A 19,195-nucleotide genomic window follows, 5' to 3' on the forward strand; every position below is an offset into this window, starting at 1 on the left:
AGGAACCCGAGTGTGTTTATTTTGCTCACTGTAAATCCTCATTACTTACTGCATGTTGATTCTCCCATTCAACAAATATTTATTAAGCAACAGATACATTAGGCACTGGGTGTAAAGAGTGACACGTAGTGAAGGCTGGCAGATTCCTGCTGCACGGGGAGGGGAGAAGATACGCGAAAAACCCCAAGGAATTTCAGGACCGCTGGTGCGATGTAAATGACAGAAAAGGGAACAAAGGGATGAGGCGCGGGGGCATTTGCAAAGTGTGGTCTGGGAAGGTTCCTTGGAGCACCGTGGTGGAAACAGGCACCCGAGGGACAGGCGGAAGGAACAGCCAGGGTAGGGGCCTGGAGGCAGGAGTAGGTTTGGAGTAGGGACCGTGGGCTCAGCTCCTGGCCAACGAATATTCGTTTCATAGACAAGAGGAAGAATGAGTGCCCGCCCCCCGCCCCGCTCCTGGAATCGCGCTGGGTGCTGTCTCGGGCTTTCCCTTCCCTCGCGCCTCCTCAAGTCTGACACGCAGGTATTGTTACATCCATTACGCAGCGGAGGCCAACCCGCCGAGAGTCAAGTCCCGAGTCCAAGGCCGCACAGGAAGTGAGGGGAGGGGGAGCCAGACTCCACTCGGCTCAGGCTTTCCTGTACTTAAGGCTCCTTCCCCCCCACCCCCCTCAGGGAGGCGGGCGGACCACCATCGAGCCCTATTCGCGGACGGCATTTGCTGGACACGCAGACACCCCCGGACGCTGGGTCTGTGCCTTGAAAATCGGGCGTGTCCACCTGTGCTGTCACCGGGATCTGCAGGGCCCCGTTTGCTCTCTGGCGAGCTTCTGCACGTTCTCTCCAACTTCCACCACAGGCCGCACGCCTCAGGCCACCTCCCGTCACCCCTGCCACGGAGCACCCCGAGCGCCCTGGGCGCGCGTGCACGCGGTTGTCCCCAGGGCCCTGGCGCTGGGCGGGGGCGCCCGCGCGCGTCTACTACGAGGCGCGCCGGCAGGACTGGGACCAGGGTGACGCGGGCGCAACATTTAAGGGAGTCCCGAAAACCCGAGCGACCAAGATAAATAGCGTTTTAATGAAATAGTAAAAAAAAAAAAAAAAAAAAAAAAAATCAAAATGAGCCTCCCAAAGACCAAGGGAACGAGATAGCCATAGAAACGTTAAAAAAGGGCTCCGTGTCGCTGGGTCCGGCATGTGGGGCGCCCCCAAGCTCCCGGACGCGGGTCGCGGGGGGTCTGGGGCGCCCCCTCGGCTGGGACGCGCCGGGGGCCGTCCTGCGCGGGGGCCCGGGGCGGGGAGGCCGGCGGGCGGGGCCGGGCGGGGCGGGGCCTCCCTCTCCCGGGCCTCCCCCCTCCCCTCCCGGGCCTCTCCAGGGCGCCGAGTCCCTTCCCGGTGCCGATCCGCGCCGCCTTTTCCCGCCACCCGCACGGGGCCCAGCTGACGGGCCGCGTTGTTTACGGCCGAGCAGCCCTCGCTCCCGCCGCCCGCCCGCCACTCGCCGGCCCAGGTGCCCGCCCGCCCGTCCGCGCGTCCGTCTGTCTCGGCGTTCGCAGATCGCGGCCCAGAGCGCTCGGGGCGCAGCGAGGGGGCTCCGGACCCGGAGGTCGCGGACGGGGCCCGGGCTGCCGCGGTCCGGGGTCGGGGCCGCCTCCGCCGGATCGGTAGCGGCCGAGGCCCCGCGCCCCTCCTGGGGCCGTTCCGAGGGCCCTCCCGGGCGGGGGCTGCGGCGCGCGGGGCCGCCGGCGTGGAAGAGAAGGACGCGCGTCCCCCCCAGCGCCGCTCGGGCGGCCGCCTCGGAGCATGACCCCCGCGGGCCGGCGCCGCGCGCTCTGAGCCGCCGGGACCCCGCGCTCCAGCAGCCATGGGCGCCGGGGCTGGGCGGGGGGCGGCCACCGCGCCGCTGCTGGTGGCGGTGGCCGCGCTGCTGCTGGGCGCCGCGGGCCACCTGTACCCCGGAGAGGGTGAGTCTGGGGGTCCGGGAGCGGGCGGGGAGCGGCGCGGTGGGGAGGGCGCCCCTTGCCAAAATGGAGCCCACCGCCGTGGACCCAGAGCCCTCCTCAGGGTGCGCGCGTGTGTCGGGTGGGGGGGGGGGCGCGGTGCGCGTGGCCGGGAAGGTAGCTTGGGCCCCGCGCGGGGCGGGATGCCGCTGACCTTGGCCTTTGCCCGCCTGGGCTCGCGGTTCTGCGCGCCGTGTGCGGGCCCCGGGCCGGAGGAACCTTGCCCCAGTGCCCGTCCCGCTGCGGGTGCCTTTCCCGAGCGCGCCTCGGACCCGTGTGTGGCTCCCTGCGACCTCGGCTCGCTCCGGAGACGGGACACGCGTCCTCCTGGGTCCCCTGTGAAGTGGGGTCTCCGGGTCCAGGCGGCCGAATGCCGGCGGCGCACACGGTTTGGAGCCAGAGTCGAGGGTCCCTTGGGGTCCCCGCGGATAGATGTCCTAGGCGGGGGAATTGTAGAATCCTACCCCCCTCCTTAGATCTAGGCCCGTGGCTACCCGCACTTCAGATCGATGTTTACACTTTCGGGTGCCGTTTCCAGATGTCCGGAGGCAAACTCGAGCGCCTTGGCAACCGGGCCTTTGTTGTAGCAGAAGCCCTGGCGCCTCTATCACGATTATTGTGGTTAGTGCCACCAAATACCCCGGGCTTATCTCCCTGGACCTTCACACGGGCCCCTGGAGGTTGGTACTGTTGTTTGCCCATTGCATAGAGGAGCAAACTGAGGCTCAGGTAGGAGACCGTTCAACATGCCCTAAAGTCCGTGCCGGAGGGAGAACTCGAACCTTTCTGTTGGTGGCCTGGCTAGGCTAGGCTCTGGACTGCTGCTGGATGTCCTGGGTCTCCCCATGGCCCCCACCTCCCCCTTCAGGTCTGCCCTTCCTGAAGGAGTTTTACCTGCCCTCCCAGGGAGGTCTCTCACCTCAGGTGAGCCTCTCAGGCCCCGCCCCACCCACGGACTTCCCTCCTGGGCCTCCCCGTGCTGGTAGCAGATGGAGTGGAGGCAAAAACCAACTCCAGCTCTTTGGGCTTGAGGGCAGTCCTTTCTGGCTGTGGGGCAAGGAATGAAGAATCCTTTCAGAGAACATGGCTGGAGTTTTCCTGACTGGTGCCGGAGGCCCCACTTTAAAAATATCTGTTGGGTTATGTTTTCAGAATTTTCCATAAAAGGAAATCAGTCATGATGAGGAAGGGGTCGGGGAGGGAAGGAACAGAAGCTCCTGAGTTCCCTGGAAGGGAACGAGGTCCGTGAGAAAACACACAGAGGCTCTGGAGGGGACAACCCAGGTTTGCTGAGCACCTGTCTCAGCTATGCGGTGGCTCCGAGGCCTGGGTGCTCGGGGTACGGTGGGCTCTCAAGAAGGGTGACCATGGCTTTGGGTTCTTGTTCAGAAAATCCAAGACCAATGTTAGACCTGTTCCAGGTTTTGTGTATGTATGTGCGTATGCACCCATGTACATGTGGTTCCCTGCTCTTCTGTTCCTTGTATCTTTGGTAATTGTGGATTTGTGCCTGGGCTTCCAGGGGCCAGTAGATGGATTTACCACTTCTTTCCACGTTTGCAGTTTCCACAAGGGCGGAGGCTTATGTGTCTTTCTTTCTTCTTTAGTGTTTATTTTTGAGAGAGAGGGAGAGAGGGAGAGAGAGAGAGAGAGAGAGAGAGAGAGAGAGAGAGAGAGAGAGAGAGAGAGTATGTGCGCATGCGTGCACAAGTTGGGCGTGGGGTGGGCAGAGAGAGAAGGGGACAGAGGATCCCAGGTGGGCGCTGTGCTGACAGCCCAATGTGGGGCTGGAACTCACGAACCGCGAGATCATGACCTAAGCCTAAGTCGGATGCTTACCCCACGGAACCACCCAGGCACCCTGAGGCTTCTGTTTCTTTCGTGAGCCCAGAACAGCGCCTGGCACGTAGAAGGTGTGTGGTTGAAATATTTGTTCTTGATTCAGCTCATATTTATGTTCTCACCAGGACTCCAAGCCATGGGTCTTTTATTCTTCAGCTAATACCTAACTAACATGTACTAATGAGGGTAAACGCTTGGCAGGTGCTGTTCCATGTGCTTGGAATATATAATCTCCGTTAATCCTCACCACGGCCCTATGAGGTAAGGTTTCGTATCCGTTTTTCCGCAGGTGAGGAAATTTGACCAGGACAGTAGAGGTGGGTTTAGTACCCCAGCTGGCCTGGCTTCAGAGCACTGGTTTCTTAACAAAAGGTTGTTCTCTTGGGTTTGAGCCTCCCCACCCCAGCCTGTAGTAATGGTTAACAAAATCCTATTGAATTGATGAGATGTGATGCCCCCTCAGAGGTTTGGAAATGGCAAGAAACCCTACAGGTCATTAATCTCTAATGTCAACCAGTAGGGCATTTTGGCCGGAGTGGGGTGGGGGGGGGTGCATGTGATTTTTTTTAAGAAATGAAGGACTAGGGGGCGCCTGGTTGGCTCAGTCGGTTAAGCATCCGACTTCGGCTCAGGTCATGATCTCGCGGCTCGTGAGTTTGAGCCCCGCGTCGGGCTCTGTGCTGACAGCTCGGAGCCTGGAGCCTGCTTTGGATTCTGTGTCTCCCTCTCTCTCTGCCCCCTCCCCTGCTCACGCTCTGTGTCTCTCAGAAATAAATAAACATTAAAAAAAAAAGTCTATTCTCAACCTTTGCCTCTCTCCTGGGGATCTGCCCATTATCTCTGCCTCACTCACTCACTCACTCATAGAGGTCATTGAGGTGAGCTCCTGGGGGTTCCCACTGTACCCGGCTCCATCATGGACTTCCATTGTTGTTGTTTTTTTTTTAATGTTTATTTTTGAGAGAGAGAGAGAATGCACAAGCAGGAGTGGCGTCGGGGGCGGGGGGCAGACAGATGATCTGAAGCGGGCCCTGTGCTGATGGCAGAGAGCCTGATGGGGGGGCTCGAACCCACAAACCGCGAGATCATGACCTGAGCCGAAGTCGGATGCTCAACCGACTGAGCCACCCAGGTGCCCATTGGCTTCCCTTCTTAATCTGGCCAGAGTAGAGCCTCTCACCTTCAGTGCTCTTACCGTTTGGGCTGTGATGGGGCTTGGCTGAGGGGGGCTGTCCTGTGTATTGCGAGAGGCTGAGCAGGGTCCCTGGTCTCTCCACCCACAACGTGCCAGTGACACCTCCTCTCTCCCTGTCGTGATGACCGAAAGTGTCTCTGGACATCGCGAGCCTGTCCCCAGTTGAGAACAGCCACATTCAGGGAGATAACCTTTACCTCGTCTAGGACATTTACCTGCTGGGGGTCCCAGCCCTCCTCTCTGTTCCGGGAGCCCCGTCTGCCCGGGAGCCTTTCCCTTTTTGACCTACAAACCCTCCATACTCCCTTGAACCTCATTCCCCACCGCTCACCTCCAGCCTTCCCCTGCCAGGCCTCCCCTGGTGGGCCCCCGCCACCCTCTCTCTCACCTCTTGCCCGCTGCACTGCCCACGGCACCTGGCTTGTGTCTCCATCGCTTTGTTTTGCCAGTGGCTCCGGTGAAGGTAATGCCTCACCTCCCAAGTGCTCTCCTGTCGCCTCACCCCAGCTGACCTCTCTGGGTCCTCCACTGCCTCCTCCCTCCCAGGAGAAGACCGTTTCCCGCCTGGCTTTTCACCTGCACCTGGCTCCCTCCATCCTCTCTGCTCCCTCCGGGGCTCAGATGTTAGTTCTTTCTTCATAGAGGGCCAATCCCCACTGCCAAGCACTCTCAGCCCAGTTTAAAAAAATAAATAAAGAAAGTAGGTTCCATATCCAATGTGGGGCTTGAACTCATGATTCCAAGATCAGGAGTCAGATGCTCTATTGGCTGAGCCAGCCAGGCGCCCCCTCAGCCCAGTTTTTAATTTACGAATAGCCATAGTCCTTCTAGAACAGCGGCCAGCAAACTACAGCCTAATCCTGTCTGTCCACGCCTGGTTTTATAAATAAAGTTTTATTGGCATCATCGATGGCTGCTTTTGTGCCCTAATGGCAGAGTTGAGTAGTTGCAATCACATGGCCCAGAAAGATAGTCATACTTTGGCCCTATACAGAGAAGGATGGATTAAAGAAAGCTAGGCTCCCCGAATACATGGGTTCCACTTTCTCCAACTGAGAAAGTAACAGTGATGTTCCCTACTTAGCCACGTGTATGGTCTTAAGATTTATTTCTGTGAACAGTCATCTTGGCATTGAATGAGGATCCCTTGCTGTCGGCTTTGTGTCTGGAACTCGAAAGCGATGCCTGCTGTGAGATTTTCTTTCAAGACAACGTTGTGTTAATTTCTACTGAGAATACCTATATTGGCTTATGATTTGCAGTCAGACCCTATTTATGTTTTTTTATTTAAAATAACAAGTGGGGCGCCTGGGTGACTCAGTCGCTTCAGCCTCCGACTTTGGCTCAGGTCGTGATCTCACAGTTGGTGAGTTTGGTGAGTACGGGCCCCATGTCGGGTTCTGTGCTGACAGCACGGAGCCTGGAGCCTGCTTTAGATTCTGTGTGTCCCTCTCTCTGCCCCTCCCCTGCTCATTCTCTCTCTCTCTCTCTCTCTCTCTCAAAAATAAACATTAAAAAAAAAAAAAAGACAAGTAATGCATGCTCATTGCAAAGAAATTTACAAAAACATAGAGGGGGAAGAAACAAAAGTGCCCTTCAGCACGTTGTCCCTAAAATGATTCCATTTCTATTCTGGGAGGTGACGGTGCTGTTAGTTTGTATCTTAGCGTTGTTGTTTTGTTGTTGTTGTTGTTTTTGTGCACAATTATGTGACTTTTAACCCACGCATAGAGTTTTGTGTGGCCAACCCCTCAACTAGGATACAGAACGGTCCCATCACCCAAATTCCCTCCAGACACCCCTTTATTACTACATTATCTCCATCCCGAATTCTGCCAACACTGATCTGTTCTCCATGTTACCATTTTCTCTTTAGACTTTAAAACATATCTTGTAATTGAATTCATATTCTTAAGATTGAGAGATTTATTTTATTTTATTTTATTTTTATTTATTGTGAGAGAGCAGGAGAGGGGCAGAGAGAGGGACAGAGAGAGAGGGACAGAGAGAGAATCTGAGGCAAGGTCTCCACTGTCAGTGTAGAGCTTAACGCGGGGCTCGAACTCACGAACCATGAGATGATGCTCTGAGCTGAAATCGAGAGTCGGGCGCTCAACCGAATCAGCCACCCTGGCGCCCCTAACATTGGTTGGTAGTCTTAATTTGCGCGCTCATAGCTCCTCGTTGGTCACGGATTCCCTATTTGGGAATTTGCCTGGTCGCTAAAATTAACTCGTAACCCTACAATCAAGACCCAGTGCACTCTTGTGGTTCCTCCTGGACCTGCACGGAGCACCCAACCATTCGAATCGCCGAACCAGCCCATTCGCAGCTGACTAGCTCTGGTATTGTGGATTCATACGATCCTCGAAGATGAAACCAAGTGTCTTTTTTTTTTTTTCGCGACGTATTTTAGTGCCACACCTTCCCACATTTTTGTGGTTTTCGTTGGTGATTTTGCCGTTGAAAACGGCCTTGCCCATGGCGTTGACGTGCTATTTTCGTGTAAGTGCAGGAGTAAATGCAAGAAGGCTTGATACGCCTCATGGAGAAAATATGTGGCTATATGAGCTCAGCTCAGGCAGGCGCTATGGTGCTTTGTGCTATTGGCTGTGATTCGCACAGGCAGCCGATCAACAGATCAACACCGTATATTACGTAAGATGTATTTAAGGAGAAACGGATGTAAAACAAGGTTGTGTTTTGATCAGTTGACAAAAACATACGGGGCCGGAGGCTTGCAGGAGCCTGACCCTACTGTGTTTCCCCTGGGGACAATGGTGTTTGCCAATTCTGTGTTCCAGGGGAGTCCGCAGACATGCTGAGGATGGCCTGTGGGTGGTTTCCTATCGCGACACTTCAGAATTTGTGCATTTGGGTTTCTCAGGGCCCGTGTGGAATCTTGTGGAACGCATATGCCCCTTGGGTCCTGTTTTTTTTTTTTTTTTTTAATCTGTGCAGAAATCCTTGGTTACATCTTGGAAAGTTCGTGAGATGGCCCCAGCCCCCTGGCCCTTGCTTCAAGGAGGGGGTCTCTCCTGTTCCGTTAAGCCTGGTGCCAGCGTGCGCTCTTGGGATTTTGTTTCTAGCACGGCACGATTTGCTGTTCTGCGTTGCCGTGTGCACACTGGATAGGAATTCCAGTCGGAGCTCGAGGCAGACGCAGGAGGATTAAAATTTGATTTCGGATCTGGGTTTTTCTTCCGATTCCGTAAGGGCAGGGTGTCACATCAGGTTTGTGTTCGGGGAACAACGCGGCCTGGTAGCGGGAAGATTCTTGCTTCTCTCCTGTGCCTTTGTGGGAGACTGGAAATCGTAGGTACTTTCCAAAAACTGTCTGCTACCAGCGTGGAAAAAGGTAGTGCTCAGACACAGAGGGGTAAAGAGAGGAGGGCTGCCACTGTTTTCCTGTAGGCTTTCTGTGATTCTTGTTGCCAGTCTGTTTCCTCTTGTTCCTTGCAGACGATGGGAAGGGGGATGGGTTCTGAAATGTTCCTCTCGAATTATATGTGCTTATATTGTATCAAGGCCACCTGCTGCCTTTTCTCTTTCTTTCTTTCTTTTTTTTTTTTTTACAAAGTGCCTTTTGTCTTGCCAAGACTTCTTGACTTCTTTTGGTTTTCTTTCCTGGGTCTTCTGTGGCACGATCCTTCCCATCTGGGAGGTAGAACTCCCAAGGGGCGCGGAAGCTTCCTAGGACCGTCTGAGTTGATGCGCGATGCCCTCCCTGGGATTGCGAAGCTACGACTGCAAAGCTAATGCCTGGATGTCCCGGAGCTTTCGGGCGTACAGAAGGTGGTGTCAGGGTGGGCATGAACCTTTGGTCCTCTAGTCGCCTGTCCTTAAATATTGTGCTTTCCGCCTCCACCCCTTTCTCCTCTTGGTTGTCCCATCTCCTGCCGGTTATGTCACCAAACGTCACCCGCGTCTGCCCCTCTTTTCCCAAGCTCCGGACTGGTATCTGGGCACACCCCAAAGCCCTCACGGACTCAACACGCCCCGCACTGTGCCTCTTGTCCTCACTACCCCAAACCGGCCCTGTCTCGGTCTCTCCACGTTCACCGGGGACTGTCCCTCACTTCTCCCTCCTCTCCTCCCCCTCCCTGGGTACCAGTTCCCCAGCGTCTCCGTGGCCTCGCCTCTGTCCTTGCACCCACTCCCACGGTAGACCCCCTTTCTTCTAGGCCAGTGTGCCCCGTTCGGTTCTTCCTCTGTTTTGCTGCCACTGGGATTTCTCTGCTTCCTACTTGGGTGCTTCTGCAGCTGCCAGCTAGATCCCTTCCCCGGGCACATGAGCCGCCGCCTCTCTGGGCTGCTGTCCCTTGGGGCTCCTCATACGCCTCAGCGTTCTTGCATGTGCTTCCTGCGCCCCAAGCACACTTCGTGTCCCCCTTCTGCCCATGGTCACCCATGCTTCTTCCTCCCAGGAGCGGGTCAGAGGCTCCATCCCTCCTTCTCCAGCGGCATCATCCACCCCTCCTCCTTCCCTTTCAGTACAGACTGGAGGTATCCGTCTGGGTGCCCACAGACACTGGTCTGCCCGTTGGAGACGCGTTCTAGCGAAGCATTGACTATACGGGTAAATGAAGTCACGCTCAAAGTGTAGGTTCCAGAAGGGCTTGGTATGTGTCTGTCCAGAGCAGGAAGCAGAGTCCTGGAGCCCCCACCTCTGCAAATTCGTGTGTTGAAGCCCTCACTCCCCAGTGTGACTGTGTTTGAAGATCAAGCTTTTGGGAGGTAATTTAGGTTAAATGAGGTCATAAGAGTAGTGCCCTAACGCGATGGGATTGGTGGCCTTCTAAGGACAGGAGGAGAGAGATCTCTTTGTTTTTTTTTGCACGAATGCAGCAAGGGGAGACCACGTGAGGCAGAGAGAGAGCCTGCCAGCTAGGAAGAGGGCTCTCCCTGCAGACTGGCCATGCTGGCTACCTTGATCTTGGACTCTCAGCCTTCAGAACTGTGAGAAGCAGATTTCTGTTGTTTAAGCTCCCCAGTCCATGGTCTTTTCGAAGGGCAGCCCTAGCTGACTGAGGTGAGAATTGGGATCTGAATTGGCTCTGAAACACAGCAGCCAGGGACACAGGTGGATAAAATGGGTGTGGGTCCGGCTTTCTTTGAAATTGCTGGGGGCAGCCCACCATGCTTACGGGGTTCTCTCCAGCAACAGTCGATGGCCCCAAAGAAGGCATCCGACGGTGTTGGTTCTGGGGTGAAGGGCTCAGTGGGGCATGTGGGGCAGAAGAATGGGGACTCGTTGTGGGGGAAGCCCTGCTGGGGAGGTGGGGCCAGGGGTAGGTTGTATGTCTGTCCGACTTGAGTACCCACCCCCCCCCCCCCCCCCCCATACCTTGCGGACCTTGTTTAAAATGCAGGTTTCTGGGGCCTGGCTCCCGGACATAATTGATTTCTTTGGTCTAGAGCCGGGCCTAGGAATCTGCATTTCCCTCCTTTAGTGATTCTCAGGCTGGCGGTCGAGATGGCACACTTTGAGAAACCCTATGTGATGGCTAAGGGCACAGGTGCAGGTGTTGGTGGCCTAGAGACCTGTGTGTGACGGGCTCAGTTATGTCCCTCTTTCCCCAAAGTTGTGTGTTGAAGCCAACTCCCAGAAGGTGACTATTTGGAGTCTTTATTTAAAATTTTTTTTTAACGTTTATTTTTGAGACAGAGAGAGACAGAGCATGAATGGGGGAGGGGCAGAGAGAGAGGGACACACAGGATCGGAGGCAGGCTCCATGCTCTGAGCCATCAGCCCAGAGCCCGACGCGGGGCTCGAACTCACGGACCGCGAGATCGTGACCTGAGCTGAAGTCGGACGCTCAACTGACTGAGCCACCCAGGCGCCCCTGGAGTCTTTAAAGAAGTAATCAGAACGAGGGCATTGGGGCAGTGGGGTAAGCATTCGACTCTTTATCTCGGCTCAGGTTGTGATCTCATGGTTTGTGAGTTCGAGCCCTGAGCCTGCTTGGGATTCTCTCTCTCTCTCTCTCTCTCTCTGCCCCTCCCCTACCCTCTCGCTCATGTGCTCTCTCTCTCTCTCTGTCTCTCAAAATAAATAAACTTAAAAAAAAGGTTCGTTTGAAAATAGTAATGTATTCTTAAAAAAGAAAAAGTGAGAGGGGCACCTGGGTGGCTCAGTCGGTTGAGCAACCGACTTCGGCTCAGGTCGGTTTGTGAGTTCGAGCCCCGCGTTGGGCTCTGTGCTGACAGCTCAGAGCCTGGAGCCTGCTTCTGATTCTGCGTCTCCCTCTCTCTCTGCCCCTCCCCCACTCATGCTCTATCTCTCTCTGTCTCAGAAATAAATAAACATTAAAAAAAAAAAAAAAAGAAAAAGAAGAAGTGAGAGCATTACAGCGGGCCCTAATCCAATATGCCTGGTGTCCCTCAAAGAGGAGGAGGTTAGGACACAGACCTGTGCGCCCACAGAGGGGCAGCTGTAAGGACAGAGGGAGAAAGCCGGCATCTATGAGCCACAGAGAGGCCTCAGGAGAAGCTGACGCGGCTGACACCTTGAGTTTGGACTCGAAGATTGTGAGAACTTCCTGTGTGCCGTCCAAGGCCCCTGGCCTGCGGTTCTGTGTGATGACGGGCCGAGCGAACCAATGTCCTGGGTTCGAGTCCCAGCTCTGTCTCCTCTTTGCTGTGTGGCCTTGAGGCAGACACAGTCCTCTCTGAGCCTCCGCCACTTTCCTCTTCTGGAGAATCTGTCTGGGCCACACGTGCGCTGTGTTTTGTCCTCGCTCCAGCCTCGTGCACCCCCACCCCTCAGGGCACTTAGCGCCCCTGTGTCTCCAGCAATTTCCAGCAGTGTCCACTCACATGCTACCCACCGCGGTCCTTTCTTCCAGATGTGGCCTCTGCCGTTACCCTCCCCAGGCCTGTTTTCCAGAGCTTAATCTTCCCCGGTGGACCCGGGGTCTCAGGAATTTGCAGGTCTTCTCCGGCCTTTTGATGTCCCTGCCTTGCGAACGTCACAGGCCAGGCGTCTGCCCTTCTCCCGGGGAGGGAGGACCTGCACGTCCATCTTTCCCAGGGCTTCCTTCCACTTCTCCGTCTCCCGCGGCGCCTTGTGGGCTCTTGGTTTGTTCAGAAGATCCCCTTGGTGTGTCCTCCAAGATGGTGAGAAGTTTCCGGAAGGATTATGGTCTGGATGGCGAGTGTCTCCTTCGGGGCCTTCTCTCCCCCTCTGGGCTTCTGCGTACACGATTTTCTCCTCCATCTTCCATATGCGATGGTCCGCTGTTGTTACCTGCTTCCTCTGTCCCCGAGTCCCCGAGCACCCACCTCGGGGCCCCGACCACTGTGGAGGTGCAGCGACCCTCCTGTCCCCAGACGGACCTTCCATCTGGGCTTGAGAACCACCTTCCTCAGGTCTCCTCTCTGGGGGCTGTTTCTTCTCTCACTGGTATTTTTTACCAGGAACTTGCAGGAAAACACTACGATGCCTGGGTCCCCGGTCCACCCTCAAACCTCCCTGAGTGCACGTGTGAACCTATCTGCAGCAGGGATCTCTGGGTCCAGGGACATCTGTGTTTATAAAATTGCCCCTGACCCTGGGTGGTTTCATCACTCACCCAGGCCTCTTGAAGGCCCTTAGATCTTGTCTGAGCCTGCTTCTCTGTGATGTTTATTCTGCTACTGCCTCATGTGCCTTCTGTGCACCTGCTTTCCCGCCCAAGGGGGCCAGGAAAAAGCGAAGCCCAGAGAGGTTACATCGCTCACTCGAGGTCACGCAGTGCCCAGTTGACAAAGCTGAGATTTGCACCCATCAGGATTTCTGGTCTGTGCAGCTCATTGCTTTAGCGTTTGTCTCTTTACTCTGATGGCACCTTGTCACAGCTTTGAGCCTTCAACCTTTTCTGTCTTGCTAATCCCCGTGCCCAGCACGATGCCTGGTGCCGAGGTGCCCAGCAGACGTTGGCTGAATGAGTACAGCAGTTATTTCCATGTGGGCGACTTGTTGGTTCTGGAGCCTGGCCTCCTGATTCTGCCTCGCACCTGCTGTAGCCGCCCCCCCCCCACCCCCATTTCTCCTTCTTTGAGGAACTCACTTGCAAGAGCCAGCCTCTTGGGCAGGCGGAGAATCTTCAGGATGCCTGATTCTGCCGTGTGCCCAAATTCTAAATTCTGCAGCTCATAAATCTAGGTATTGGTTCCGTGAGCTCAGGGCGGAGAACTAACACAGGTTCAGAGCTTTGATCACGCTGCTGCCCTTGTTCACAGAGAGGAGGAGGAGGCCCAGGATGACACGGCGGGAGGTGCTGGAGTAGGAAGCCGATCTGTTGTGTTTCCAGCGTGGCCCGGAACCGGTGTGGGTGGTGGCCGGACGCCTAAACCCAAGGCTTGTTGGCACGGGACTCCTGAATTTCGGGGGGTTAAGACTGGTAAGGAGGCAGAGAAGAATGTGTGGCCCCAGAATAGGCCACCAGGGAGCATTTGAAGAATGTGGAGACTAAAGATCAAGTACATTCATGATCGAACGCAGAATGCGTTCGATCTCAGCATTGCGAAGCATTGCCAGAACCTTCTAGACACCTCCTTCCCTGCCCCTCCACACTTTCTCCTTGCCTGCTTTGATGGGTGAGAGGAAACCAGGGAGAAGGGACTGTCTCCCTCCCTCCCCCCTCCTTCCCTCCCTCCTTTCTTTCCTTTTCTTTTGTTTTTTTCTTTTTCTTTTTTCCTCTCTTTCTTTCTTTCTTTCTTTCTTTCTTTCTTTCTTTCTTTCTTTCTTTCTTTCTTTCTTTCTTTCAAGAGCGACAGAGAGCTAGCGGGGGGCGGGGGGAGGGGCAGAGAGAGAGGGAGACAGAATCCCAAGCAGGCTCCCCAGTGTCAGTGCAGGGCCCCAGTGGGGCTCTGTCTCATGAACCATGAGATCGTGACCCAAGCCAAAAATCAAGAGTCAGATGCTTAACCAACTGAGCCACCCAGGCACCCCAGAAGGGACACTTGCTAAGAGACTGCTCTCATGTTAAGTCTTCTCTCCTGGAAAATCCTCAGATCCCTCTGGCCGGGCAGGAAATTCTAGACCAGTACTGTTCAAAAGAACGTGTTGCTCTGAGGGGAATGTTCCGTGATTGTTTAATGTGGTGGCCATTGTCCACATGGGGCTCTTGAAGTTGTGGCTGGTGTGGCTGAATCTTTATTTTTATCTTATTTCAGTCCATTTTAGTTTTAAAAAAAAAAGGTCAGTACTCGATTCTGTTGTTGGAAAACTCTTTAGTGTGTTTGAACAGGTGGGGGAAATGAACCTACGTGTTGGATGAAACACTTTATGAAATCTATGTGTACAGGTCGAGTATTTCTGAAAATTTAGCATCTGAATGGCATTTTGGAAGCTTTCTGCCAAAAGAATCTTGTAGAGTATCTCATTAATAATTTTTTTAGTATTATGGGGCTCCCAGTTGGGTCGGTTGGAAGAACATGGGACTCTTGACCTTGGGGTCATGAGTTTGAGCCCCACATTGGGTGTAAAGACTACTTAAATAAAACTTAAAAAAATAAATTTTTTTGAATTCATTGTAAATATATATAGATGTAGTCTATCTACATCTATATATACTTACATCCAAGTTAGCATATGGTGTAACAATGATTTCAGGAGCAGATTCCTTAATGCCCCTGACCCGTTTAGCCCCTCCCCCAGGCCCTCCCATAACCCTCAGTTTGTTCTCCATATTTATGACTCTCTTCTGTTTTGGACCCCTCCCTGTTTTATATTGTCTTTGCTTCCCTTCCCTTATGTTCATCTGTTCCGTGTCTTAAAGTCCTCATATGTGTGATGTCATATGATATTTGTCTTTCTCTAATTTCGCTTAGTGTAATACCCTCTAATTCCATCCACATAGTTCCAAATGGCAAGATTTCATTCTTTTTGACTGCCGAGTAATACTCCATTGTATATGTGTGTGTGTGTGTATACACATACATACATATATATATGTATACGTACATACATATGTATGTATGTATATGTATGTATATATACATATACCCCACATCTTCCTTATCCATTCATCCATCGATGGCCATTTGGGCTCTTTCCATACTTTGTTGTTGATGGTGCTGCTATAAACATGGGGGTGCATGTGCCCCTTCGAAACAGCACACCTGTATCCCTTGGATAAATACCTAGTAGTGTAATTGCTGAGCCATAGGGTAGTTCTAGTTTTAACTTTTTGAGGAACCTCCATACTGTTTTCCAGAGTGGCTGCACCAGTTTGCATTCCCCACCCCCCCAGAATAATTTTTCTTAGTATAGCTTACACATTGAAGTGAAATTTTTAGATACATTGCATTAATTAAAATATATGTACCTTTGTCTTCCTTTTCTTTTTTTTTTTTTTTTTTTTTACCTTATTAGAGAAAATTTAAAATGCCTGAGGGCATCCTCTCCCGTTACACGTTAACTCAGGTAGTTGATAGTGACTTATTAGTCTGAGAGAGGAATCTGGATCTGTCCTATTCCCGGTGGCACTTTCATACCTGGAATGGTGTTGGGCACAGACCAGGTCTTCTGTAGATATGTGCTGAGGGAGAGGACAAAGGGAATTATCTTGAACAACCTTTCTCTAGGCTGTCACTGCATGAAAACTATTTCACTGTTTCCTTATTTAAGTCACATGCACCTGCTTCCTTAGGCATGTTTTTGAAAGAACGAAGATGGTTCTTCCTCCCCCCCCCCCCCCCCCCGCACCGCTATCCGCAGGGGATATGTTCCAGGACCCCCAGTGGATGCATGAAACCGTAATAGCACTGAGTCCTATATATGCTATGTTTATTTTCTGTACGCAAATAGCTACGTTATGTCACTTACAGGCGTGTTGTGCACGCAGCTTGGATGAAGGGATGATTCACCTACTGGGCGAGGCAGGATGGTGGGAGATTTCATCACGCTACTCAGAACGGTGGGCAATCCAAAACTTATGATTGTTTATTTCAGGAATTTTCCATTTAATATTTTCTGACCGCAGTTGACCGCGGGTAACTGAAACCGTGGATAACGGGATAATTGTATTAGCTGTTGCTGGACCCCCCCCCCCGCACTTCCTCTGCCCCCCATTGTTCTTCTCTACCAGTGTACGGAGTGGGGATTCGTCAGGTACCACTTACTGAAAACTTGAAGCATTTTTCGGTTTCCATCCAGAGGTATTAAGAGCCAGCAGAAGGTCCTGCGTTTATTTCTGGCACCATTTCTAACATCCTCGGGATATTTTCTGTCCCAACAGTAAATTGCTCTATTGTTGAGGCTAATAGGCACACACACACAGCCTTAATGAATTGAGTTAGATTCATTGGAGGTTTTTAAAAAGCAATTCTTTATTGTTCCCTACTGTTACAGTTGTCTAATTTTTTATTTTTTTAAATATTTATTTTGAGAGAGAGAGAGCTCTCGAGACAACACATGGACGGGGGAGGGGCAGAAAGAGAGAGGGAAAAGGGAAAGAGAGAGTCCCGAGCAGGCTCTGTGCTGTCACTGCAGAGCCCGAAGCAGGGCTCGATCTCACACACCATGAGATAATGAATGACCTGAGCCGAAATCAAGAGCCTGATGCTCAACTGACTGAGCCATCCAGGCGCCCCCCTATGGTCATCAAATTTTTAAAGATTTTTTTTTAATGTTTATTTATTTTGAGAGAGAGAGAGAGCATAGGCAGGGGAGGGGGCAGAGAGAGAGGGAGACACAGAATCCGAAGCAGGCTCCACGCTCTGAGCTATAAGCACAGAGCCTGATGTGGGGCTTGAACCCAAGAACCTCAAGATCATGACCTGAGCCGAAGTCGGATGCTTAACCGACTGAGCCACACAGGTGCCCGTGGTCATTAAATTTTTTATGACAATTTTATTGAGCTATAATCCAATGCCATACAATTCACCTCTTTAAAGTTTACAATTCAGTAAATTACATCCGCAGGGTTGTGCAGCCATCACTACAATCAATTTTATTTTATTTATTTTTAATTTTAAGAAATGTTTTCATTTTTGAAAGAGAGAGAGAGACAGAGTGCGAGCAGGGGAGGGGCAGCGAGAGGGAGACACAGAATCCAAAGCAGGTTCCAGGCTCCAGGCCGTCGGCACAGAGCCTGATGTGGGGCTTGAACCCACGGACCCTGAGATCATGACGTGAGCTGAAGTCGGACGCTTAACCGACTGAGCCACCCAGGCGCTCGGCTACAGTCAATTTTAGAACATTTTTCATCACCCCAAAGAGAAACTGCAGCCTGAGCAGCTGTCGCTTCTCATTGCCTCTTCCCCAGCCCCTTGGAACCACGGAACTGCTTTCTGTCTCTATCCATAGGTTCGCGCATTCTGGATATTTCATGTAAATGGAGTCGTTACATGTCGTCTGTGGTGCCTGACTTCTCTCACCCTGCCTTCGTTTTCAGGCTGCATGGGTGATCATTAGCATTTTTTTCCTTTTTTTAGTAATGAAGTATTTTTAATTAAGCGTTGTACTTTTTTTCAGTTATCATGCTCGTGCACACTTAATACACTATAGTGCAGTGTGGATATAACTTTGACATGCACCGGGAAACCAAGAGATTCGTTTGATGAAAAAATTTTTAAGTTTATTTATTTTGAGAGAGAGCACAAGCAGGGGAGGGGCAGAGAGAGGGAGACAGAGAATCCCAAGCAGGTTCCGTGTTATCAGCATAGAACCCAATGCGGGGCTCCATGCCATGAACCGTGAGATCATGATCTGAGCCCAAATCAAGAGTCGGATGCTTAACCAACTGAGCCACCCCGGCGCCCTCATTCGATGCATTTTATCGAGGTACTTGCTTTATTGCGGTGGTCTGGAACCGAGCCCTCAGCATCTCCCAGGTGTGCCTGTGGTCGTGTTTTCATTTCTCTTGGTTATCTACCTGGGGGTGGAACTGCTGGGCCATGCGGTAACTCATGGCTTAATGGTTGAAAGAATTGCCAGACCATTTTCCACGGTAGTTGCGCCATTGTGTGTTCCCACCCGTGATGTACAAGGGTTCCAGGTTCTCTGCATCCTTGCCAACACTTGTAATTGTCCATCCCTTTGATTTTAGCCATCCTAGTGGGAGTGAAGTGGATGTTGCCAGATAAAAGACAGGGCACCTGGCTAAATATGAGTACTCAGTGCTTATCTGACATTTAGATTTAACTGGGCATCCTGCATTTTATTTGCCAGATCTGGCGCGCCTGCCTGCCTGCCTGCCTGCCACTGCTCAGGTGGGGATGGGGCTTGTGGGAGGCACAGAGGCTTCGGATGTGACCACAGCTGGGAGTCTTGGGCGGGGCCTGGATGCCGCGAGCGAGTGTGCAGGGCTGGAACCCGGACCCTCGTTCTCCCCAGGCAGCCTCCCAACTTCCCAGTGAGTGGGTCAGCGTGTTTCTGTGTTTTCCCTTGCCTTAGCCTAATCCGCACAGAACGTGGCTGAGGAACATTGTAGCTTTATTTCCTCAATTGTTTGCTTTGCTGGGGTCCCCCCCCCCCCCCGCCCAATGTGCGCTTCTTTTGCGATTTGTTTTCAGGGTGGATTTTTAAGAGAATGTTCTAGTATTCTTTAGAATCATCTGTTTTGCCTCAAAGATATTGGGGGGAAGGTTTAGTGTCCTGGAATACAGTAAGTAGAGATTGTGTACTAAGCATATTCCTGGTGCTGAGGGAAGTGGAGTGTGTGTGTGTGTGTGTGTGTGTGTGTGCATGTGTGCATGTGCGTGTGTGTGTTTTGGCAAGGAGAAGCTGTCTAAAGAGTTCGATTACGATGACTGTTAGCTTGGGTATAAGGGGGACAAGGAGAAGGGGAAAGAAACTTCAAAGAGGTATACGGAGGAAAGGAAATCAGAGAAGGGTGCCTGGAGGAGGTGGCGTTTGAGCTGGATCTTGAAGGATGATGGGCTAGATTTCGAAACAGGGAGCTAAGGTCGAAAGGGCTTTGGTAGCCGACAGGGCCAGGGCTCCCCTGTCCAGGACAGTAGCCGCTAGCCACACGTGTCTATTTCCATTTAAATGAACTAGAGTAAAATTAAATATTCAGTTTCTCAGTCTCGTTAGCCACAGGTGAAGCCACAAATGGCGGCTGCCTTCCACGGTGGACAGCACAGATTTAGAACATGTGTATCAGTGCAGAAAGTTCTGTTGGACAGCCGTGGACTAGGGCAAGGGTCACCAAACTGCAGCCCCGGG

The 19,195-nt window shown here is 52.6% G+C and overlaps 1 protein-coding gene across 1 annotated transcript in view; it reads left to right on the forward strand.

The window, feature by feature from the left end:
- Positions 1 to 1,459: 1,459 nt before the first annotated feature.
- INSR (insulin receptor) overlaps positions 1,460 to 19,195 on the forward strand; it is a 143,045-nt gene continuing 125,309 nt past the window's right edge. Inside the window, 1 exon segment of the mRNA XM_043590226.1 lies at positions 1,460 to 1,964. Within this exon segment, the coding sequence (XP_043446161.1) occupies positions 1,865 to 1,964 (100 nt within the window). The 5' untranslated portion in view covers positions 1,460 to 1,864.

Source organism: Prionailurus bengalensis, chromosome A2, assembly GCF_016509475.1.
Source record: "Prionailurus bengalensis isolate Pbe53 chromosome A2, Fcat_Pben_1.1_paternal_pri, whole genome shotgun sequence".
In the NCBI taxonomy this organism is placed as follows: domain Eukaryota; kingdom Metazoa; phylum Chordata; class Mammalia; order Carnivora; family Felidae; genus Prionailurus; species Prionailurus bengalensis.